The sequence below is a fragment of the Chinchilla lanigera genome, unplaced genomic scaffold (genome assembly GCF_000276665.1).
Source record: "Chinchilla lanigera isolate Chin_1 unplaced genomic scaffold, ChiLan1.0 scaffold00131, whole genome shotgun sequence".
Taxonomy (NCBI): domain Eukaryota; kingdom Metazoa; phylum Chordata; class Mammalia; order Rodentia; family Chinchillidae; genus Chinchilla; species Chinchilla lanigera.
Window position 1 is genome coordinate 1,299,741 of NW_004955532.1, and position 25,772 is coordinate 1,325,512.

The window sequence follows — 25,772 nt, forward strand, 5'->3', positions numbered from 1 at the left end:
CCGAGGCGGCCCCACCCGGGCAGCCGCTGGAGCACGTCGGGTCTGGTCGGGTCTGGCCCGGGCCGCGCCGGCTGCCGGCGTTGCTCTCAAAGCTTCCGTAACTAGGGCGTGAGGCAGAGCCTTGGAGAGCGGCTGCCCAGGAAGTGGAGGCAGCGCCTGCAGGAACAGCCCCCGTCCCGGGCCGCGTCACCCTCACAAGTACCCCACTGTTGCCAGGTGCATGGGGTTTTCACATGTGGCAATGGTGCTGTTGATCGCACCCGGCAAGTTCTCTCTGCTACGTTTTTGGTTGTTTTGTTTTTTTCCCTGAGACCAGTCTCACTGTGTAGTTCAGGCTGGGTTCAAACTCACATGGCCTCCAGCTGGAAGCAATCCTCCTGCCTCAGCCTCCGGAGTGCTGGGATTACAAGTGTGCACCACCACGCCCTGCTACGAAGGTGTTGTCTTGAGATAGCGTCTCACTAGGTCGCAGTAGTCCTCCTACCGAGCTAACCCAGTGCTAGGTAAACAGGTGTGCACCACACCAGCTCTCCATGACTTTGAGGGCACACCGCTGTGGAGGATGAGGCAAAATGATCACTACGGATTCAAGGTCTGCCTGAACCACATAGTGAGACACTGTCTCAAAAAAATAAAACAAAAATGGGAGACTGGAGGAAGGTGGGCAATACAGGTGGCAAACTGGAGTAGTTCAGGGCTCCAGGGTCCAGTCAGTCCTTTCTCAAGCCTCACATCCAGGCCTCTGGTCTTCCCCCTTTCCATCCCTAGTGCCACGCTGCCCTCACGCAGGTGCTCCACGGGGCTCCCACGGCCCTCTGGCCTCTGAAAGTGGCCCAAACAGCTTGACAGAGCTAAGGAAGTTCAGCCCTGACTGCCCTCTTCAGGGTTCCGCCCAGGGGGCTTCCCTTCACCCCTCAACTCGACTGTGACACACAACTTCACCTCTTGGGGAGGAGCCAAGGTCCTAAGGACGATGTGCGGCACACAAGTGGTACTCTGCACCCTGAGTACTGCCAGGAGGGCTGAGTCCTCCCACCCTCCTGCCCTCTGCCCTGGAGAAACACACACAGGACGCACAAGTTTAGAAAACTGCCTTTATTCTATTAGTTGGAAAAATTAACTGGTACAGAAAAAAAGTTTAGTCAGCTGGAGAGGAGAGAAAAACCGAGTACCGTCCCTGAGAACTGATGGCTTCTCGGGGCGCCTCAGTAGGTGGGAAGGAGCGCTGTGAACTAGAGCCAGGCCCTGCAGCCCACGGGAGAAGGGCTTTGCCATCTTCGAGCCAAATTCCTCGTTACTACCCCAGTTCTGGAGAGGGGCGCTGGGATACGTAGAGCCAAAAAGGGGCGACAGCCTTCTTGTATCAGAGAAAGTGACAAAACGGGAATTTTTAAAAATGAATTTTCCATCTGACTTTATTTCCAAATACACTTTGTTTAAAAAAAACCAATACATTCTCTGTGGGGATGACAAATATCAGTATTAGGAAATCCAATTATACAAAAAATACTACATCTAGTCTGGGGTAGATATATTTATTTTTGGTAACATACATTAAGTGGCACTAATTACATGGTAACTATAAGGTAACTAACATGAAACCACAGAACTGTAACTCTGCCACAGCTGCACGGACCTGGGGCTTCTGGCTGAGCATGTTTTCAAAAAAACTGGATGTGGCCCCAGAGCTACGCCAAGGAGCTCCATGAGGAGGGAGGCTCTGCGGCGGGGACTCGTCAGAACTCCCTGCAGCTGACGGGCCAGAGAGGCAGGACGTGTTAGTTAGGAAGTAGTTACAGCCTAATTCACAAAAGTTACCGACTGTCTCTTTCTAGAAAGAAGCAAGAAGTTAAGAAATTCTTGAGTTAGCGCCTGGTGTGTCAGGGGAGTGCAGAAAGGGCCGTTAGAGCGGTGTCGGAAGGATCCTGGCAGGTCAGATGGGTTGGACATCATTAATAATCACTGCTGGCTTCTAAATACTGGTAGCAAGATGACTTCTGATTTGTAATCTTAGGTAAATTATAGATAAATGAAAAAGGCCAGTAATCATACACTAAGATTAATAAACAGCACTTCAAAGTTAACCGCATGGGGGCTGTGCTCGCAGCAGGGGCTCACAAGACAAGGCACCCGGATTTTTTCTTCCCACGCCTGGCCTGCAGAGCCGCTCTCGTGGCCATTTCAAACACCTCTCTCACTCCATCTTTGGTCTTCGCTGAACACTCCATGTACCCGAAAGCGCCAATCCTGTTTGCCATATCTCTGCCTTCTTCAGGTTTTACTGGCTCCTGGAAAAGAGAGAACAGTGCTTTCAGCTGACAGAGTTGCTTACATGCACATACAAACCAGGTGCAGAACACTCACATTCAGGTAAAACACCTGGAGAAGGGCCATGCCGTGCAATAACCACCCTCCCCCAGTATCTCCAGTGAACACACTCTTTTTCTGCCAAGTGGAGAGAAAGAAGCGGTCACAGCAGCCCTGAAAGATTAAAGGAGGACTTGAGGGCAAGCCTCTAGGTGTTCCTCTAGTTTACAGAGGACTGAATGCCCCCGGATAGAAGTAGGGCCTGGGTTTTTCTTTCTGAGAAAGGGTCTCACTATGTAATTCAGGGTAGACTGGAACTATGTAGCCCAGCCTGGCCTCAAACTCAGAGCAATCCTCCTGCCTCCGTGTCCTGGGTGTTGGGATCACAGGCGTGTGGCCCTACAGCCAGCATTTTCTGTTTTTGTGGTGCTGGGAATGGAACCCAGGGCCTCCCACATGCTAGGCAAGTGATACATCCCCTGCCAAGAGGCCACAGGCTTTTGAGAGGTCAAGAGCCCACACTTCCACCATCACTTTATAATAAAGGCACAGGTGAAGGTATCAGAACTTTCTCCCTTTAGGTTGTCTGATTACCCAGTACTTACTAATTTATCTTTGGCCTCACAAGTACCCAGGTAATAAGTAGAGAAGACAATCAAAGCCCACTATGCTAAAGCTCTGAGGCACTAACTAGCATGGTTCCTTCCTGGCTGGTAGTCCTTGCGGGCTCACTTACTTTCATAAGAGATATTCCAGGTTGTAGATGTAGCTCAATGAAAGAGCACTTGCCTAGCATATATGTGCATAGTCCAGAGTTCAACTGCCCAGAATAAAAAAATAACAAGAAACAAAAAACATACCCAAACAGAGACACACTGGGGTGAGTGGGTGTTTTGTTGAGACAGGAGGGTCCTGCTATGTAGTTCAGACTGGCCTCAAACTCAGTGACCTTGCCTCACCTTCAGGAGTGTTGGGATTACAGGCGTGCACCATCACGGGCACCCACACACATTTCTCTATGTGAATGTCAAGTGAGGGTGGTCACGGAGCACCCAAGTTCAAGGAAGTTATAGAAAGGGTGGGTGTGGTGGCACACGCCTCTGATCCTAGCACTTGGCAGGCTGAACCAAGAGGACTGCTGTGAGTTCCAGGCCAGCCTGGGGGGCACAGTGAGTTCAACGCCACCCTGGACTACATAGACCCAGGCTCAAAAAACACAAAAAAGTCTGCCACTGGGGTTCAGAAGCCACACACCTGCTTCATCTTGGCTAATTCCCGTCTTGTGTGCTCATCATTCCGAAGATCCTTCTTGTTCCCAACCAGGATAATGGGTACATTGGGACAGAAATGCTTCACTTCTGGGGTCCACTTTTCTGGGATGTTTTCTGCGAGAAGAAAAATGCACACAATATGGGAAAACATTACAATTCCATCTGTAAAAATTTCTAAGAGCCTTAGTTAATTGCAAAGACACTATCTTTTCTGCTTCAGAAGTATGCTGGACATTTACTAGAATCTTAGCACTGTGGGAGGTTGAGGCAAAAGATCATAAAGTTCAAGACCAGCCTGGGCAACTTAGTAAGACCTTGTTTCAATAATTAAAAACACAAGAAGATATAAAAGTGCAAAGACCCTGGGTTCAATACTTAGTACTGGGGGAAAAAATAATTAAAAAATCAGAACATAACAAAACTATTTTGGACAGTTAACGGAAACCCACTGGTCTCCAAAACAAAAGGCAAAATCTTCCCTCCTGTAAACACATCTCATTGCACCAAGAATGCTGACTTCCTCTGTCTGGAAAGCCCAAGGAAATGCACCAGGATGTACATTTTCTTTTTTTTTACCTTGCTCATGAGGCCCAGAGGATGAATTTCACCCTCTGTGTTTTTCTCTCTTTTTTTTTTTTTGTCTTTTTTGAGACAAGGTGTTGCTATGCAGTTCAGGCTGGCCTTGAGCTCACTTTGCAGCCCAGGCTGGTCTCAAACTCATCAATCCTCCTGCCTCAGCCTCCAGAGTACTGGGATTACAGGTGGGATTACAAGCATGCGCCACCATGCCTGGCTTCTTTTCTTTTCTGGCTTCTTTTCTTTTCTTGGGGTCTCTACATGTAGCCTAAAATGATCTCAAACTTGTGATCCACCTGTCATAGCCTCCCAAGTGCTGTGATTACAGACATGTGACATGTGCTGGCTCAGTTGTTGTTATTTAAAATGGCTCAAACTGGCCAAGGAGGTGCACACCCATAATTCTAGCACTCAGAAGGCTTAGGCAGGATGATCACCATGAATTTGAGGCTAGCCTGGGCTATACAGGTCAAGATCATCCTGAACTGTATATAGTGAGACCCTGTCTTTCAAAAAGGGGGTGAGAAGGCAGTGATACAGATCAGCAACACAACACCTTGCTTGGCAAGAGCAAGGTCCTGAGTTCGATTCCTGTTATTTAAAAAAAAAAGGCTCAAAAATGACTTTGTGCCTACAATCCCAGCACTTGGGCAGGAGGATTGTTGTGAGTTTAAGGTCAGCCTGAACTGCATAATGAGACCCTGTCTCAAAAGTTCCAAAAAATAAAATTTAAAAAATGACTTTGAAATAGTTAAAAGACATTTGGGCATGATGGCACATAGTGTAATCCCAGAAAGCTAGAAGGTAGAGGCAAGTGGATCCCAGCACAAGTTCACGCGTGGTGTGCAGCCCTGGCCGTGACCCTAGCGGCGTGTGCGTGCGCTCTTCATGACTCCTCGTGTGTTCCGCTGTTTCATCTTAGCTGCCGCCATCAGCAAGCAGGAGGACACTCTTTTCCTGCATCTGCGGTGGAGCGCTTAGCAGTGGACAGTAACTGCTCAGGTCTGTCAGTCTGGCTTTAGGCTGACATTAGCTTGCATCTTCTTTTTTCCCTCCTCCTTTTTAGCCTAGTGGTTCCCCCCTCCCCCGTACCGGGAATCGAACTCCTGACCTCGTGCTTGCCAAGCAGGCACTGTACCGCTGAGCTAAATCCCCAGCCCCTTAGCCTAGTGGCTGAACCCACGCCCTTGTATATGTTAGGCCACTATGTGTTCTACCACTGAAGTATGGCCCCACTTGCTCCCCTCATTATCTATTATTTTACTTGTTTTGTATGTAGGGTGCTGCTCTCTTGTCCAGGTCAGCCATGCTATCAGTCCAAATCTATACCCTCAAGGCTGGGACAACAAGCATGTGCCACCGTGCGTTGCTCCCCACTCTACGGAGTTCTTTCAGTCCTTCCTTCTTTCCTTTCTAAGACAGGGTCTGGTTAGGTAGTTCAGGATGGCCTTGAACTCACTATGTAGCCCAAGCTGGCCTCAAGCTCTCGGCGATCTCCTGCCTCTGCCTTGAGAGTGCTCAGATTACCAGCATGTGCCACCATGCCTGGTGTCATACCTTTTTTCTTTTTTGTCCTTTTGAGACACAGTTTAGCTATGCAGTTCAGGCTGGCCTTGAGCTCATTTTGTAGCCCAGCCTGATCTTGAACTCACAGCAATCCTGCCTCAGCTTCCTGAGTGCTGAGGCTGCAGGTGTGCACCACCACACCTGGCCCATATCACCTTTCTTTTCTTTCTTTTTTTTTTGTTGTTGTTTTTTGAGACAGCATTTGGCTGTAGAGTTCAGGCCGGCCTTGAACTCACTATGTAGCCCAGGCTAGCCTTGAAATCATGGCTATCCTCCTGCCTCAGCCTCCTCAGTGCTGGGATTATAGGCATGCACCACCAGGCCCGTATGATCTCTGAAGTGCCAACAAGCCAGGTCTGGTGGCGCTTATCTGTAATTCCACAACTGGTGAAAAGGTTGTTACTTTTTTGCATGTGGGGTGGTGGTACTGGGGACTAAATCCAGGGCCTTTGCACTGAGCCAAATTTTGGAGGGTCCGGTACCCGGTGGGAAAAAAAAAAAAAAAACCCAAAATATTTTGGAGGGTCAAGCTAAATTAAATTGCTCAATTGCCCAGACTGGCCTTGAACTTGCAAACCTCCTGCCATGGCGTCCCAGCGTGCTGCGATGGTAGTTGTAAACTACCACACCAAGCCACAAGGTCGACACATTTCAAACACTGGAACAAGGCTAGTGGTACCGCTCAGGGGTATGGCGCTTGCTATGTGGGTTCAATCTCTAGCACCACGATGAAGCAATCACTGCAGCCATGGGCGATACAGGCTGTAAAGGGAGCCACAGCCCAAGTCTACTGTACCAAAGCCTAAAGACTTTGGCTACTGAGGACTCTTTTTCTGAAGATGAGGCCTGCTTTTTACCCGCCTGATGCCCAGGAAAGGTCTGAAAAACCAGATGCCATCATTAAGCAGATGGGGACCAACAGGCCACAGTGCCACTCACCTAAACTATCAGGGCTGTCAATGGAGAAACACATCAGTATAACATCGGTGTCTGGGTAGGAGAGAGGCCTCAGGCGATCGTAATCTTCCTGTCCAGCCGTGTCCCACAAAGCCAGCTCTACCTGTGATGGAATGGAAGGTTAATTCCAGTACCTACTTTTAGAAAAACTGACACGTGTACATTCAAAGACAAGACCATCCCAAACAGTACAACAGAAGAGAGTGCATTTTTATCGGAATGAAATCCAAATGCTCAGGTATGTGGTATTCCCCTTGCTCCTCAGTACTGGGGAGGGAATGCAGGGTCTTAACAGTAAGCTACATTCCCAGGCCTTTGTATTTTGAGACAGGGCTTGCTAAGTTGTCCAGGCTGGTCTCCAGCTTGCGATTCCCATGCCTCATCTTACACTGGGGTCAGAGGGATGTGCCCCTGTGCCTGGGTGAGGGTGTGTCTATGCTGTTTTAAATTTTGATTTCTCAAAATAGCAAATTTGAGAACAGATTTAAGAAATGAACCAAGTGGCATAATTCTTTTTTATCTTTCAAGACAGGGTCTCGCTATGCAGTTCATGCTGGACTTGAGCTCACTTTGTTCACCCAGGTTGGCTTCGAACTCACAATGATCCTCCTGCCTCAGTTTCCCAAGTGCTGGGATTACAGGCGTGCACCACCATGGCCTGGCTTAAGTAGCATAATTTAAATTAACTGGTCAAAGTAATTTTGCAGTTTGTAAAAAGTGTTTATACCAGGTGCAGTGAGTGGCATGTGCCTATAGTCCCAGCTACCTGGGAGGCTGAGGCAGGACTGCAAATTTGAGGTCAGTGAATTTAGTGAGACCTTGTCTCAAACTCAAAAAGAGAGCTAAGGAGATACTCAGTAGTAGAGCGTCCTGGGCTTAATCCCTAATGCTAGGCAGGAGCCAGGAGTGGTGGCCCACGCCTATAATCGCAGCACTCGGGAGGCTGAGACAGGAGGATTGTTGCGAGTTTGAGGCCAGCCTTGGCTACAAAGTGAGCTCAAGGCCACTGAACTGCATAGCGAGATCCTGTCTCGAAAAGACCAAAAAAACCCAAAAAACCTAACGCTAGGCAGGGGCTGGGACTGAAAAAAATATTCACTATAAATAACACCATAGTAGAAAAAAAAGTGGTTAAGAAAGGAAACCAAATTGTAAATAACATGGCAGCAGGTGTATAAGGGCAGGTGGAAACATCACACCAACTAACTTTACTTAATACATTCTCACTCAACCATTCCGTCACTTTGTTTCATCCCACTCCAGTATGTAAACACTGATACCTCCTATTATTGTGAACCCACAGCCTCCTGCGTGCTAAGGGAGCTATGCCCACACACTTCCCTCCATTATTTTTTCCCTCTCATTATTTTTTGATTGAGACAGGGACTCACTGAAATCCACAGGCTTGCTTTGAATTTGTGATCCTCCTGCTCCAGCCTCTCAAGTAGCTGAGATTACGGGAATGCACTACAATCTGGCAGCAAATTTGTACTCGAGTTGGTAATAAGAAAAGATATCACGCCAGATGTTCCAGATGTTATACAAGGCCTGAAGTGACAGAAATGCCCTGCAGCTCTGCCTTTATTGCTCAACTACCTCAATGGTTGCAAGAAAACATTTGTTAGGCAGGGGTAGGTACTACTTCCACACCTGGCTGGCTACCTGGCTCACCTTCCATGGAAGGAAGTTACACTGAGGCCCAGGCTCAGGACAGGGGTCCTGTTCCACACTGTCCACCACTGCCACCAGCTCTGTCACCTGTCCTTACAATTAGACTGGATCTCTAATACCATCTGTGGCAGAAGATGTCTACCTCTAAATGCTCGTTATACCCTTCTAATTCTTTCACAATGGAAATTTCATTTTTTAAACATTTACTCCTGGGCAGGGGATTTAACTCAGTGGGATATAACTCACCGCCGGGCAAGTGCAAGGTCCTGAATTTGATTCCCCATACAAAGAAGAAACAAACAAAAAACCCCATTTATTCCTTAAAGTTCATGGCTAATGATCTCTCCGCCACAGGATGTATCCATCAAAACCTCCACAAGGGCCACTGCCCTTGTCCTGCATACCGTCTGCTTGTATAGCTAAGATACCCTGATACTCAACTTGTTAAAACTTGTTGACCCTCTGAAAGGGAGCACGTCTGCACTCCCTGTGAAACCCCACTCTCCTGGATCCCTCCATGCCCCACGGGTGTTCAGTCAGAAACACCCGACCCCAAAAAGCTCATGAACACTTTTAGGGTACTGAGTCTCTCTCTTGTCAGGGAGGCCTTTGTGTTTGGGGCAGGGCTCTTCCCGGGAACATGCTCACTACAATCCAGCGTCTCTCCTAATGGCTGTGTTACACGGACCTTCTTAGACAGAGCCCCCTCCAAGGCTCAAGATTGGCAACACAAGAAAACAATCAAGAGCCGGGCATGGTGGTGCACACCTGTAGCCCCAGTACCTGGGAGGCTGAGACAGGAGGATCACTGCGAGTTTAAGGGCAGCCAAGGCTACATACCAAGTTCAAAGCCAGATGGGACCACATACTGAGTCCCTAGCTCAAAGCAACAGGAAGACAGCAGTACCCAAGCATACACACAGAGAACTGAGGTTAAAGAAGCAGCGCTCTGTACTGTCGGGTCAGCTTCAAGGCGACTCAAAGTTCTGCGAGGCTGTCCTGGCACGCCGGCAGTCTGAGCACCCCCCACCCCCACACTTGGATGAAGTGGAACACAAACTAAGAAAGAAGTGTTTCGAGTGTGGTATTTCCAGGCCAATCTTAAACTTGGTGCTTTCAGACAGTTTCAACTACTTCACAGAGCTCTGATGGCACCTCTCACGTGGTGGAGGAGGACTCACGGACAGGCAGTTTACCCATGGTCACAGAACTACCAGGCGGCTCTGGAGCAAGCGCTCTGGAATTTTGAGTGCCCTGAGCCACGTTTTCACATACGGTGCCACAACCAGGGCTAAGCGATTCTGGTGCAGAAAGAGACAGTGGGAAAACGGGCAAGAAAGGAGGAAGGGGGTAAGATTATGAAAGCATTCCCAGCAAAAGAGACACGTGACCGAGGGGTCCAATAGCACTGAGCACGTCGGGATGTTCTATTTTTTTTTACCCAGCTCACCCACTTACAGGGGTAATTTCACATACAGGAAGTAAGGCAAAGCATTACTTTAAAAATGAAACAGTACAAAATAAATTCCACAACAACTTTGTCTTAGTCTTCCCCTAGGGCTTTCAGGAGACACAGCGGAACACTGTCTTTGCCACAGGCAAGACAATGAAACAACTATAGCAGGGAATTTTATGTTTAATTAAAAAGACAGTTTTAGCAAGGTATGGTGGTGCATAGCTGTAATCCCAGCACTCAGGAGGCTGAGGCAGGAGGATTGTTGCAAGTTCGAGACCAGCCTGGGCTACAAAGTGAGCTCAAGGCCAGCCTGAACTGCATATTGAGACCCTGCCTCAAAAAGACAGGGGAAAAAAAAGAAAAGAAAAAAAGGGAAAAAAACCTGTTATTTTTTAAAAATTGTAGATGGAAATATTGTTTAAATGTTGCACTACTGGTGGTATCAGATCAGTATAACCCTTTGAGAAGCATAAGCAATAAGGATCTCTTGAGTTGGTATTTTTTTGCTTGTTTTTGGCTTTTTGAAACAGGCTCTCACTATGTGATTCAGGCTGGCTTTGAACTCACTATGGAGCCCAGGCTGGCCTGGAACTCACATGGCAATCCTCCTGCTTCAGCCTCCCAAGTGCTGAGATTACAGGTGTGCACTACCACATCCAGTTACCTCTTGAATAAGTAGTTTTTTTTTTTATTTTGAGACAGGGTCTCACTATGCAGTTCAGGCTGGCCTTGAGCTCACTTTGTAGCCCAGGCTGGTCTCGAGCTTGCGATGATCTGCCTGCCTCAGCCTCCCAAGTGCTAGGATTACAGGTGTGTGCCACTACGACCAGCTAGAATTAGTAATCTCATACATGAGCATTTGATCTGATACAGTGACATAATTTTAAAAAACAAAGTCATTCACACAAAGAAGTTTGAGTATTATCTATCTGGCAACACATTTCAAACATAAATATGGCTCAAAAGACTGCATATATTAATGCTGCCTCATGTAAAACACTTATGAATATAGATAAAGTCTGGAAAATAACAGTTAGAAATGAACAGAACCGGATTAAGATGACAGGAGAGAACAGATTATCCTCTCCAGGGCTGGGGCAAAAGGCCTAACTCTCTCATGGCTCTATGAAGAGCCTACCACACAAAGTGGCTCCGGGTACTATGAAAAGTTAACTCACCTGCTTTCCATCCACTTCAATATCTGCCACGTAGTTCTCAAACACCGTGGGAACATATACTTCCGGGAACTGGTCCTTGCTGAAGACTATGAGCAAGCATGTCTTACCACAAGCTCCATCACCAACAATCACCAGTTTCTTTCGGATGGCAGCCATTGCTAAAACACAAAACAAAGGTGTTATATGGAATCTGTGAAAAGCCACACATAGGCCTGGCAGGGTGGCACACACCTGTAATCCCACTCAGAAGGCTGAGGCAGGAGGATCCCTGCACATGTAAGATTGGCCTGGGCTACATAATGAGTTCAAGGCCAGCCTAAACTATATACTGTCTCAACCCCTCCCTGACTAAAAAAGAAGCAGCCATAAACAGCCTCAGACTCTGATACAGTTTTATGGCCACAGAGCACAAGCCTTGATTAGTATAGCTGAGTTCAAAATTCTAAAGCCAGGCATAGGACGTGTTAGCACACACCTGTAATCTCAACATTTTGAAGGCTGAGGTATGAGGATCATCCCAAGTTTAAGGACTTGGACTATATAGTGAGATCCAGTCTCAAAAAACAAAACAAAACAAAAACCCAAAAAACCAAACCACCAAAAAACCCCCCACAAAAAAACAAAAGGCAAAAACTCTCATATACTGATCACTTGATGTCAAAAAGTTTCACACCAGAAACTCTGACTTAAAATTATACTTACTGATTAAAAAAGATTTAATAGCCTTCCCTGTAAGATGAGGAATAAGTAAAAGGAGTCTACTCCTGCCACTTCTAGACAATATGACATTTGAGGTTCGAGCCAGAGCATTAGGTAAGAGAATGAAATAAAAGGCATTCAGAGGGCTGAGGATGTAGCCCACTGGCAGTGTCTAGTATAGCAAGATCTTGGGTCCCCAGTAACACACACAGAGAAGATTCTAGTTAGGAATGTTGGTACACACCTCTAGTCCAGCTACTTGGGAAAGTAATGCAGGAGGAGCACAAGTTCAAAGCCAGTCTGGGCAACTTTGCAAGACTGTCTCAAAATAAAATATAAGGGCTGGAATAGAGCTCAGTACTAGAATGCCCCTCAGTTTTGCAAAGAAAGAGAAGAAAAAGGAACCAACCTTGAAGAAAGTAAAACCATTTCAGTTCATAAATAGTTCCTTTTTCCTATCCTAGTACTGGCCATTGAGCCTAGCCCTTTTTTATTTTGAGACAGGGTCTTTCTAAGCCACTAGGCCCATGTTGGGCTCAAACACAAAATCCTCCTGATTCATCCTCCCATAGTGCTGGGATTACAGGCATGTGTCACAATGTCAAGCTGTTTTTGTTTGAGACAGGCTTGAGACAGGTTCTTGCTATGCAGGCCAAGGTACCCCTGAATTTGGGATGCTGCCCACTCAGCTGCTTGATTGCTGGGATTATAGTACGTGTCACGACATCTAGCTACGATATGATCTTATATATGGGAAATGTTAGGAATCCATTAAAAATTATTAGAATAGTAAGTTTAGCAATTTTATGGGGATGAGACCAACATCAATTGTAAAAAAAAATTTCTAATACTCCACCAATGAACAACAGTATGAAAATGAAAACTAAAATAATTTCATTTACATCCAGGCATGGTGGCACACGCTTGTAATCCCAGAACTCAGGAGGCTGAGGCAGGAGGATCATCACAAGTTCGAGACCAGCCTGGGCTACAAAGTGAGCTCAAGGCCAGCCTGAACTGCAAAGCAAGACTCTGTCTCAAAAAGATAAAAAACAAATTAATTTACAACATCATCAAAATCTGTAATATGTTTAACCAAAGAAGTATAAAACTAGAGCCAGGCAAAATGGTGTACACCCACAATCTCAGCTACTTATGAGGCTGAAGTAGGGGGGGATCCCAAGTTCAAGGTCAGTCTGGGGAACATAGAGATCCCACCTCAAAAGGAACAGGGGGAGGGATGAGTACAAAATATATACTCTGAAGCCAGATGCAGTGGCACACACCAGTAAGTCCAGCATTCAGGAGGCTGAGGCAGGAGGGTCACGTGAATTCAAGGCCAGCCTGGGTGACAGTCAAGACTGTCTCAAAAAAACAGAACTGTTTATTCTGAAAACTATAAATAATTGCTAAGAGAAGCTACAGGAGACCTAAATGGGAACGTTCACATTCATGGTTTGAAAAACAATACTGTTAAATGTCAATCATTTCCAAATTTATTATTTTTGGAAGTACTAAGAGTGATGGAGAACTTTTAGCACATTCAATGATAACTAACAGCCATTGCAGCATGTGTGCCGTAGGTTTGCCACCACTGACCTAGGGTCTTCAAACTGAGCTATATCCCCAGTGCACACACACAAACTGCTTTTTATTTTGAGACAGGGTCTTGCAAAGTTGCTAAACTGCCCAGGCTTGGCTTGAAGTTGCAATGTTCTTGCCTTAGCTTCCTGAGTAATTGGAATTATAAAAGTGTGCCACCATACCTAGTTAAGTTCTTAATTATTGTCTCAATTTTAAAAACCTTTTACTCAGGAGGCTGAGGTTGGAAGACTGTTGTGAGTTCAAGGTCAGCTCAGGACACATGGGCGAGACCCCATCTCAAACAACCAATCAATTTAAAAACAAATAAATAAATCTTTATGTATAAATTATCATACCAACCTCATTCAAGTCACTCATGGTGCTGAAAAGGCAAAGAAAATACCCATTTCAAGTTATGTGTTCTGCTACCACAAACAGGCCTACTTTAACCCAAATTTTAAAAAAGAAAAGCATTCTGAGCAAATTACAGTAAGTAGTCACTGTGAAAATAAAACTTAACCTGCAATGTATTTTCCATTCCTGTGCAAATAATTTTAGAATGAGTGTATAAGAAAAGTTAATAAGGGCTATATGCAGTGGCCCACGAAACCCTACAATTCTAATCTGTACACAGAACAGGCAGCCCACTGACTAGTGTGCGGGGCACTCTTTTTTTTTTTTGGTACCGGGAATCGAACCCATGACCTTGAGCTTGCCAGGCAGGCACTGTGCCACTGAGCTGTATCTCCAGCCCTATGCAGGACACTCTTATTTTATCTTATTGAACACAGCTCCATTCTACCACTGAGGTATATATAGCCTCAGGCCGACCCTTACTTTAAAACAACCGATGTTCCTACTCCTGGCTCCCTTGCTTGTTCTGGCGTGCCTGGAGTCCCAGCAGTGGAGAGGCTGCTCCACACCCACGGGGTTCCTTATATTCTGCCAGCCTGCCTCCTGCCAAACTTCTGAAATTTTTCAGAAGCCACCAATGACCTAGCATCATAAAATTGATCTAATCTATTAGATTTTTTTCTTGTTATAGCAACTTCACCCTCCTGGACCTCCCTGAGAAAATACTACACTAGGTATGCTAATTTCTAACCCTATCTCCTTACCTACAGCGTCCACACCTAGCCACCCCCTTAAAACGTGTGCACAGTGATTTGCTTTATTCTTCTAACACTTTACCTGTCTCTGGGGACTTCAAGGTTTCAAGTATCATGTTTGTGCATGTGACTCCAAAACCTCCAGTCCCGACCCCAGAACTCCAGTCAAGGTTGAACTCTGTTTTCCCTCTGTACCTCAAATTCGGTATCTCTAAGACAGCACCCCAACCCTGGTGAAATCTCTTTCCAATTCTTCCAATGTTGGTGATGAAAACAAATTTGCAATGCTAATATACTCAACTCACTGTGGAGACCACCGAGTTCGTTGCTTCATTTTTTTCCACTTCATGACTACTGTCAGGTTCTAGGAAATTCTTTTTTTTTTTTTGGTCTTTTTTGAGACAGGGTCTCGCTATGCAGTTCAGGCTGGCCTTGAACTCACTTTGTAGCCCAGGCTCGTCTCGAACGCAACTATCCTCCTGCCTCAGCCTCCCAAGTGCTGGGATTACAGGTGTGCACCACCACGCCAGGCAGGTTCTAGGAAATTCTACAACTTCAAGGTTCTCTGTCTTCTCTGTCTCTGTCTCACCCACACCCATCCACATCCACACACACACTTCACAACTTCAAGGGACACACAGAGGCATGCAACTCACAAGCTAAGGCTGGAGGACTGAGAGTTCCAAGCCAGGCCAGTCTGAGCAACTTAAGAGCCTCTCTCAGAATAAAATAAGAAAGGGATGGGAATGCAGCTCAGTGGTAAAGGTCGCGTGGATCCTGTTCTGATCCACATGATCAGTACAGGGACTCAACTGCTGCAATCTTGAGTTCTGACACAGAGAGACCCTTTTTAAAAGTTTCAAAACCTGCTACTCTGTAACAGATCTTAAAACAAAAGGGTGTAGACCTTCCTGAACGACCATGACATCTCACCTGTTCTATCAAGGCGCCCCATGCACTGATTTGATCCTGAGCTGCTTCTGAGGCAGGTGTAACCACCACTCCCATTTTTCCCAGATGGGAAAAGACTAGAATTACTAATGTTATCAAATATCAGACCTGTGTAATTACACTAATTTTCAAACTGAAAATCCATTTTGGCAGAAGCCCTGAACAGTACAACTGGGACAGATGAAAATGATTTACTCTGCCAAAGAGGTCTGAAAATCAATCACAGTCCATGTCTATTAGCCCACATTTCTGCCAGGAAACACAAAGTAGGCCACAGACGACTCCTAAACATGTCATGAAACCCTGTGCCCAGTGACACTGGATAAAAGCATGTGGGGAAGGCTGGGACCTGAAAACAGAAGCAAACAGAAAATGAAACGTGGCTGAGCACGGTGGTACAAACCTGTAATTGCACTGATTCATGAGGCTGAGGCAGGACGATAGTAAACTGGAGGCCAACACCAGCAATTTAGAGCCTGTCTCAAAGACTGGAAAGCCAGGCATGGTGGCGGACCCCCGTAATCCCAGCACTGGGAGGCTGAGGCAAGAGGATCACAGCAAATTCAAGGCCAGCCTGGGCTACATAACAAGACCCTGTCTGTCCCAAACAAAACAAAAAAACTCCCAAAACAACAACAACAACAAACTGCCTTCCTTGCTGGGCATGGTAGTGCCTGCTTGTAATCCCAGCATTTGGGAGGCTGAGGCAGGACCATTGAGAGTTAAAGGCCAGCCTGAGCTACATAAACAAGTTTAAGAACAGCCTGTACTACATAGTGAGACCTTTTCTCAAAACAGAGAAACAAGCAAACAGCCTTCCTCTCCTTTGCAGGGAGGAGCCTGTCAGTATACAGTATCCACAGGAGAGGTAATGAGCCCCATGTAATCCATGTCAGAATTTAATCCAGATCTTACCTGAGGTCCTAGTCAGTAGGAACGAATGAACATGTAACAAGAAAACACACATTTAACAAAAACTGGAACAGAAAAACACATGGCTTAATCCTGCGGTCAGAATTCTAAAGAAAAATTTAGGGCCAGGAATGTAGCTCAGTGGCACAGTGCCTGCCTGGCAAGCGTGAGGTCATGAGTTCGAGTCCCGGTACCAAAAAAACAAAAAACAAAAATTTATGTTTTACTAGCAACACTACAGAACTCAAGAGAACTCCTTCAGCAACCGGGAGCAGAGCTCAGGGGCAGAGCGCAGCTCAAGGGTGGTGCCTGTGTCTTAGTATGTGTAAAGCAGTTTTAGGTTCAATTTCCAGAGGAAAAAAGAAAAGAAAAAAAGAAAAGAAAAGAAAAGAAAAGCATGTGGGGAAGGCTGGGACGTGAAAACAGAACATGAAATGAGGAAACCAAAAGAATGAAGGAAAAAGCCAGGCATGGTAGCACACACCTGTAATTCCAGTACTAGGGAAGCTGAGGCAGGAGGACTGGCCCAAGTTTGAAGCCAGCCAGGGCTACACAGTTTAAGAAAAACCTAGGGCCAGGCATGGTGGTGCACTCCTGCAATCCCAGCAATAGGGAGGCTGAGGCAGGAGGATCACTGTGAGTTCCAGACCAGTCTGGGCCACAAAGTGAGCTCAAGGCCAGCCTGAACTGCATAGTGAGACCCTGTTTCAAAAAGACAAAAAAACAACAAACAACAAACAAAAAACAAAAAAAAAAAAAGAAGGAAGGAGGGCAATAGGAGGGATATAGCTCAGTGGCACAAGCGCCTGCCTGGCAAGCCCAAGGCCCTGCAATTCCTGGTACAAAAACAAACAAAAAACATAAAAAAGAAGGAAACTGCTTAAACTTGAGTGCCTGCAGATTTCATTATATGGCATTTCAACCAAATTGGGCGTGGTTATGCATGCCTGTAACCCCAGCACTGGGGAAGCTGAGACAGGAGGACTGCCGGCAATTCCAGGCCCGCCTGGACGGCACAGTAAGACCCTTTCTCAAAACAAAACAAAACAAAACAAAACAAAACAAAACAAACAAAAAAACCCCAACCAAACCAAAACAAAAAAGTGATTAAGCTAATGTAACAAACTGAAGCTTCAACTCTTTAGGTAAAAGGGACGGTGACACAGAAAAACCCTTTCAAGGATTAGTGTCTGGGCCTCAAGCCTCAAGTGCAAAGCCCTCACACATGGGCACCTCTTCAGTATCAAGAAGAAATGTTTTCCAATTCCAAGATATTCACTGATAACTTATTCCATTATCACTGACACCATGATAGTTTTATTGAAAGAAAAAAAAAACCAGTAGTATACATGGTCCCAGAAACATCTTTTGCCTCCGAAATCTCACCCTTTGCCTTTCAAAGGTTTACTTTCAAGATAAATGAGAAGTCCCCTTGCCGGCAAGTCTGTTCTGATCTCAGCTTGCCCACACAGCCCCTTGTGAATGTCCGCATACGTGCAGCACTTCAGTGAGCAGGACTCCTTCCACAAGACTGGAGGCTAGTGTAGCGCAAGGGAACTCTTAGCCCATCACCCATGCCTGGCTAGAATTCACGACCCTCCTGCCTCAGCGTCTCCAGAGTGCTGGGATTACAGGTTTGTGCCACCGTGACTGGCATTTTTATTCAGCTTCATCCCACCAGTGCCATGCAAACAGGTTTTTCACACGTTTGCTGAATGAACAAAAGCCACTGTTCATCTACCACCGGCTGTTATGTACAGAAACAGAAGACACCTCAAGCCCCCTCTCCACGGAAGCACATCTGAAGCTCTCCTCAACACTTGGAAGTATGACTTTTCTCACCGGGCGTGAGGGTGCACACTTGGAACCCGAGCACTCGGGTGGCTAAGGCTGGAGGATTGCTGTGAGTTCCAGGCCAGCCTGGACTACATAAACTAGCCATCCTGCAGTACAGATCAAGACCCTATCTCAAAACAAAGCACCAAAAATCAAACAAAAAAAAAAGGGGAAAAGTATGATTTCCTCATGTCTAAATTACTCATCAAGACTTCACTGATAGCTATAAACTGGAATATTTGTTTGTTTTTTTGTCTTTTTGAGACAGGGTCTCACTCTGCAGTTCAGGCTGGCCTTGATGCCACTTTGTAGCCCAAGCTAGTCTCGAACTCGAAACAATCCTTCTGCCTCTGCCTCCTGAGTGCTGGGATTACAGGTGCACCACAACGCCCAGCTAAACTGGAATACAAAAATAGCAAAAAAGGGACCAGGCAGGGTAGTGCATGTCTGTAATCCTAGCACTTGGGACGCTAAGGCAGGAGGATCACTGTGAGTTCGAGACCAGCCTGGGCTACGAAGTGAGCTCAAGGCTAACCTGAACTGCAGTGAGACCCTGTCTCAAAAAGACAAAAAAAAGGGGGGTTGGGGCAGAACAGAAGCACTGCCTAAAGTGACAACGTAAGAGACAGTATGTTTCAGCTGGATATGGTGATACAGGCCTGTAAGTCCCAGCACTCTGGGCAGCTGCGGCAGAGGATGGCAAGTCTGAGTCCAGCCTGAGCAGTTCAGAGACCCTGTCTCAAAATGAAAACAGGGCTGGGGATATGGCTCAGGTGATGGCCTTTCTTCCATCTCCAGTGCTGGGAAAGGCAGGCAGGCAGGGTGCCTGAGCTGTACTTCACCTCAGAGCTGGTGCTGCCTACACACAGCACGCACAGTCACTGGGAATGCTCATTTAAAGAGTATTTCCATTCGTATTTTGATTTGTTTAACTTCGGAAGGTAGGTTATGGAACCCAGGGAGTGCTGAGTCACATCCCCAGCACTTTTTCTTTATTCTGAGATCGTCTAGCTAAGTTGTCCAGACTGTCCTTGAACATGGGGATCCTCTTACCTCAACCCACAAGTAGCTAAGATCGCAGGTGTACACCACCACACCCAGCTTAATTCATTCAAATCTAAAAATTCCGTTCCTGGTCACACTGCCCATAGTCAAATGCTCAAAACCACATGTGGCTAGCAGATAAACAGGATTTTAATGTTTTGGTTCTATAAATTCTTCAAGATCTTCCAAAGAAAACAACCATAATGTCATATTACAGAATTTTTTTTTGAGACAGGGTCTCACTATGTAGTGTAGGCTGGCCTTTGCCTTGAACTCACTCATCTAGTCCAGGTTGGCCTCAAACTCACATTGATCCGCCTGCCTCAGCCTCCCAAGTGCTCGGATTATAGGCATGTGCTACCATATCTGGCTGTACTATAGATTTTTAAAGGAAATGTTCACAATAAACATTAGGTTGGGGCCAGGGATATAGCTCAGTGGTACAAGCACCTGCCTGGCAAGCACAAGGTCCTGAGTTCAATTTCCAGTACCAAAAAAAAAAAAAAAAAAAAGCCCAGCTAAATATCTTTTAGCTCAGCTAAGTCTTTTAAAGATTCTATAGCCATGACAAGGAGGAGGCCAAGGAGACTGAGAAAAAGCAGCTGCTTTTGCTGCAGCACTAAGAGAAACAGACCACAAGTCTGATTCCTGGGGCCCCAAGAAGAACTCGACAACTGCATTCATCTGCTACCACTGTTAAAAGCCAGGCTACCTCAAGAGGAACTGCCCTAAGAGGCCCCTTGGGCCATGCTCTGAATGCAAAGGTGACCACTGGAGATCGGTCTGCCCTCTGAGGTGGAGACCCCAGAGCTCAGACCCATTCTACCAGTTAGTTCAACAGGAATGAGGGGGCCCAGGGCATACTCTGCCTTCTCCCGCTGGCCAGACTGTCATCTCCATGGAGGAGCCCTGGGTAATCATGACTATGGAGGAACAAGAAAACAGCCTGTTGCTAGACACAGGTGCAAGTCTCTCGGTCCTTCTTTTCAATCCTGGCCTTCCTTCCAGCCATCACACCTCAGTGACAGGAGTCACTGGTGAGGAGATAATCTGCTATTTTTGACAACCCTTAGGCTGTAACTACTTGTTAGATCCTTCTTGTGTATCTCTGTCTTCCTGAGAAACCACTTTGAAGATACCACCATCTATTACAGCAGCCATTGATATTTTCCTATTAATCTATCCATAACTCTGTAATTTTTGTATTGTTCCTATCCTATTTCGTAAATGGATGTATGTTTATTACTATGTGTTTCCTACAATAACCATTGAGAATAGTCAATGATTATTCAATAGGTCACTCATGTATAGCTCTATTTATTTTCTTTAGAAGCCACTTTGAAGATACCAAAGTACAGTACAACAACTCTTGATAATCTCCTACCTCTTTTGTCTGTAACTCACTATTATTTGTCTATTTGTTTTCCTGGGAAACTACCTCATAGATAACAATATGTAAAACAATAACCACTGGTAATTTCCTACCACTTTGTCTGTAATTTGGTAAGCCCCCCCCCATTATTGTTAGCCTTCTTTTATGCTTCAAAATAAAAAAAAAGAAAAAATAAGTAAGTCTTTTAAAGATAAATTCTGGTAAGTACAGTACAGTAGTCCATCCATTCTTTACACATCTGCCTTCTTGTTCATTCTTCCACTCAAGACTGCAGCATGGTGCAGGGCGTGGTGGTACATGCCTGTAATTCTAGCACTGGGGAGGATGAGAGTTCAAAGCCTGCCTCAGCTACATTGTGAGTTAAAGGTCAGCCTGAACTACATAGCAAGACTCCGTCTTTTTTTTTTTTTGGTGGGGGTGGTTTCTGGTACCGGGGAACGAACTCACGACCTTGCACTTGCCAGGCAGGCTCTGTGCTGCTGAGCTAAATCCCCAGCCGATTCTGTCTTAAAAAAAAAAAATTAATGATTCCACTTCTATGTAAAGAACAGGCAGATCTACACAGATGAAAAGCAGGTTACCTATACCTAGACAGCTAATCTTGGCATCAACCTGATGGGATTAAAAGACATCTAAAGGGGTGACTGAATTGTGAAGACCCGAAATTTATCAGCAGATTAAAACCTGCTGAGTTCCTAGCTGAATGAACTGTGAGGTGCGAGGGCCTAGTCAGAGGAAGTAGGTCACCGAGTTCTGACCTGCAAGGCTGTGACTTTTCTCTGGCTCTTCTCCCTTCTCTCTGCTTCCTGGTAAGCAGCTTTTTTATGACCAACCAACTATGGACTGAAATCTGAACTCATGGGCCTAAATAAACTTTTTCTTTTTAATATTATGTTTATCAACTATTTTGTCCCAGCAATGTAAACGTGACTAACACAGGGTAATACAAGACTGTGCAGATAACAGGTGAAGAATATCAGGCTTCCTTCTGCAGCCATGAAAATGGTCTGAGGGCTGGGGACACAGCTCAGTGGCACAGCACCTGCCCAACAAGCATGAGGTCATGAGTTTGATTCCTGGTACTAAAAATAAATAAATAAAATAAAAATAAAATGAAAATGTTCTGAAAGACTTTAATGATAAATGTATGACTCAGTGAAAATACTGAAACCTGAAAACTTCAAACGGGTAGCTTGTGTGATTTAAGAATATTACTAAAAGAAACTGGTTTAAACAAAGAAACAAAGAGCTCCCTGGTGGTAGTGCATGCCTGTAAACCCAGCACTAGGGAGACTAAGGCAGGAGGCTCACTCCAAGCTCAAGGCCAGCCTGGGCTAGATAGTGAGTTCAGCTTGCCTGAATTAAATGGTGAGGCCCGGGCTGGGGATGTAGCTCAGTGGCACAAGTGCCTGCCTGGCAAGCACAAGGTCCTGAGTTCGATTCCTGGTACCAATCAATCAATCAATCAATAAATGGTGAGGCCCTATCTTTAGAAACAGAAAGAAAAACCCAACAAATAAAAAAATAAAAACAGCTACTTGGAAGGCTGAGGTGGAAGTCTGAGGCCAACCCAGGTAACACAACAAGACCTCCTCCTCCTCTTAAAAGGAAAAGGAGGAGCAGACAACAAACATGACCTGCAGGAGTGAGAAAGACAGCTTGTTACCAGTCTCGGCATCTGCCTTTCCCCCTCCTAGTCATATGGCTGACAGAAATGAAGAGCACATCGTTTCCCAGCACCCATGCAGCTACACGGAGTCATTACTAACTGTGCAGAGGTTAAATGATGCAGGCCAGGAACTACTGAAGCAATCAATGCTTTATAATTAGAAGGAAATAGGGCTGGGACATAGTTCAGTGGCAAAGAGCCTGCCTGGTAAGCACGAGGTCCTGAGTTAGATTCCAGTTCAAAAAAAAAGACTAGCAGGGAAGAGAACAGGATTTACCATACACATGGAAGGCCTGAGCCTGTCGTAGACAATGAACTCCCAGGAAATGTACACAGTGAAAAAAGAAGAGACAAGACTGTAACAGCAGAAAACAGACGAGTGAGCATACTATGTGCTCAGAGTGTAGGCTGCTCTGATGGCTTCCATTTTCTCAGTAACGCAGGAAGCAAGATCCTCAGAGTTAACAGTCAGGCTGGAGGGAGTAAGCAGATCTGAACCAAAGGAGGTGGTGCCATGCTACTCTAAAGGAATCTTAGAGGGACTGACACTATTACCAAGGGCCACATGGTCAGTGAATATAACTTTTCCTTCTCCACTAGTTTTTTATAGGTGAAGACTTGGACTTAACCAGGGATGAAGTTTTGCCAGACAAAATGAGAAAAGAGAAAGGGAGCTAAGATACAAGGGGATAATTATGGTAATGAACTCAAATAAGGGGCCATGAAAGAGATGAATTAATTATTAATGAATGAATGAATAAATTATCAGATGGATGAATATGAAGACCCAGTGAGGCTGAACATTTTGGTGTTTGGGTACTAAATGGATTAAACCAGAAAAAGAACAAACAGGCTGGCCTTGAACTCTCGATCTTCCTTCCTCAACCTCCAGAGCACTGGGGTTACAGGCATGTAGAGTAACTTTAATCACCCCAAGGACAACTTCTTCATAGGGCTAGTGGCAGCATCTATCAGAATTAAAACTGCATTTACATTTGAACCAGGAATTCTACCTAACAAGAATTTATCCTATAGGAACTGAGAATGCAGCTCTGCTTTTATTTTTATTTTTTGTTTTTTTTCCAGTACTGGGAATCTAACTCACGACGTCACGCTTGCCAGGCAGGCGCTGTGCCGCTGAGCTAAATCCCCAGCCCAAATGCAGCTCTACTGTAAAGCATTTACCCAGCAAGGGCAAAGCGTTGGATCCAACTCTGTCACAAATAAGTAATTTATCCTACAGATACACACACATATCAATGCAAACATTTCTGTACAAGAACGCCCATTCTGAGCCAGGGATAGTGGCACATGCCTGTAATCCCAGCACTCAGGAGCTGAGGCAGGAAGACAGCTCCAAATTTGACCATTTGGCCAGCTTGAACTACACTGTAAGACCCTGTCTCAAAAAACAAAACAAACAGAACGCCCAATTTCACCTGGGCATTATTGTACATCCCTGTAATCCTAGCACTTGGTCCTGTTTATTTTAAGATGGGTCTTGCTATGCAGTTCAGGCTGGCCTTGCCTCATTTGTAATTCTAGCACTCAGGAAGCTGAGACAGGAGGATCCAAAGACTGAAGTTAACTTGGGCCACAGAGAAAGATCCTGTCTTAGAAAAACAATGCTCACTTCAAAAATATTTATAATAGCAAAAGACTAGAAAAAAAATTTTTTTTGAGACAGGGTCTTGCTATGTAGAGACCAGACTGGCCTTCAACTATGTAGCCTACGCTGCCCTCCCACTCATGGCAATCCTTCTACCTCAGCCTCCCAAGTGCTGGGATTACAGGTGTGTGCCACCACACCCACTAACAACAACTTTTTGAGAACTGATTAATTATCTTACCATATATACAATGGTCTATATACTATGGAATCATAAAACTAATTTGTATTAATTTTTTTTTTTGTCTTTCTGAGACAGGGTCTCGATATGCAGCTCAGGCTGACCTCAAGCTCACTTTGTAGCCCAAGCTGGTCTTGAATTTGCAGCAATCCTCTTGCCTTGTATTAATGATTTGTGAGACAAGATTATTAAGTGAAAGGAGTGGGGTGCCCAGTCTGCCATACCAGTATGTGATCGTCGCACATACAGATGCATAACAGCTCCTGGCAGAGACACACAGTAATTACTGACTGAAGAAGGGTGAACACTGGTGCACATACAGATTGCCTGTTCTGGAAGAATACGAAAGAAACTTTTTTTTTTTTTTTTTTTTTTTTTTGTCTTTTTGAGACAGGGTCTCGCTATGCAGTTCAGGCTGATCTCGAGCTCATTTTGTAGCCCAGGCTGGCCTTGAACTCACAAATGATCCTCCTGCCTCAGGCTCCCTAGTGCTGGGATTACAGGTGTGCACCACCACGCCCAGCTACATAAGAAATTTAATGACTGGTGCCTCTGGGGACCACACATCCTTCTGCACTGTTTGAATTAACCAAACAAAACTGTGCTTTCAAAACAATAAATTTTAAAACACGCTGACTTGTTAAAAATCTGCTTAGCACATTCAGTGAAAAAAGGAAAAAGTAAAGTAAGAAACAAATATCCATCTTGGAGGAGTGTGACCTGCTCTGCTGAGACTTCAGAAGCATCTGCTCTCTTTCCACCACACATCCTCCCCGTCTATCCAGCAGCAGTCGCCCCCTCTCCTAGGAGGAGATAAACAACAGCTGATTCCCACCGCTTGTAACACTCCTTTCAGTCTCCTTGAAAGCCCAAAAAGATGTCCTCTCTGCAGAGGTCTTCCTCCTGAACTACTACAGTGCACCTTCTGGCATTTTGCAAACGACTGTAAGCCTGAATCACCTGATACTCTGCTCTGAGAGAGAAAAGGCTCTGGAGCCAGGTGTTGGGTTCAAAGCAGCTGTGAAACTCTGGGCAAATTACTTAATTCCCTCTGTCCTTCTACTTCCTCATCTTTCCAAGGGCGAAAACAGTGGTACCTACCCCACAGGCTAACAGTGAGTACTACATCAGTTAATCCAGGAGAGCAAGCCCTAGTATATTTAACAGCTAATATGTAACTGCCACCATTATCTCTAAAAGCCATTGCTTCATTTTTGTATTTCCTACAACATCAAACAGAGTTAAAAATAGCACTGAATGGAATTACACTTCTTCTCTGACTGAATTAAGGTTAAGAATTGTAGCCGGGGATACAGCTCAGTGGCACAGTGCCTGCCTGGCAAGCACAACATCCTGAGTTCAATTCCTGGTACAAAAACAAACAAACAAACAAAAAAAAAAGGGTAAGAAATGTACTTTTCCTAACTTTGAATAAAAATGTGTTGGTGAATCAAACAGTTATTTTCACTTTTTGAAGTTGTTGTTTTGCTTCTTCTTGGAGTTTTGAGGCAGGGTCTCACTATGTATTTTTTTTTTTTTTTTAAACAGGGTCTCTCTATGTCATTCAGGCTGGCATTGAACTCACTATGTAGCCCAGGCTGGCCTCGAACTCACAGCGATCCTCCTGTCTCAGCATAGTTCCTTATTATTAAATGTATTGTTCTGGGAGTTTTTCTCTCCCTCCCTTCCTTCCTTTTTAAAAATTTACTTATTTAGTTTTTGGTGGTACCAGCAATCAAACCC

At 45.3% G+C, this 25,772-nt stretch overlaps 1 protein-coding gene across 2 annotated transcripts in view; it reads right to left on the bottom strand.

Annotated features, from left to right (window-relative positions):
- Positions 1 to 1,080: 1,080 nt before the first annotated feature.
- Rhoa (ras homolog family member A) overlaps positions 1,081 to 25,772 on the bottom strand; it is a 46,633-nt gene continuing 21,941 nt past the window's right edge. For both annotated transcript variants that reach the window (XM_005410200.2, XM_005410198.2), the window contains 4 exons: positions 10,983 to 11,140; positions 6,660 to 6,780; positions 3,562 to 3,692; positions 1,081 to 2,288 (listed from right to left, as the gene is read on the bottom strand). In XM_005410200.2, coding sequence (XP_005410257.1) covers positions 2,115 to 2,288; positions 3,562 to 3,692; positions 6,660 to 6,780; positions 10,983 to 11,138 — 582 coding nt within the window. In that variant the 5' untranslated portion in view covers positions 11,139 to 11,140 and the 3' untranslated portion in view covers positions 1,081 to 2,114. The remainder of the gene's footprint in view (positions 2,289 to 3,561; positions 3,693 to 6,659; positions 6,781 to 10,982; positions 11,141 to 25,772) is intronic.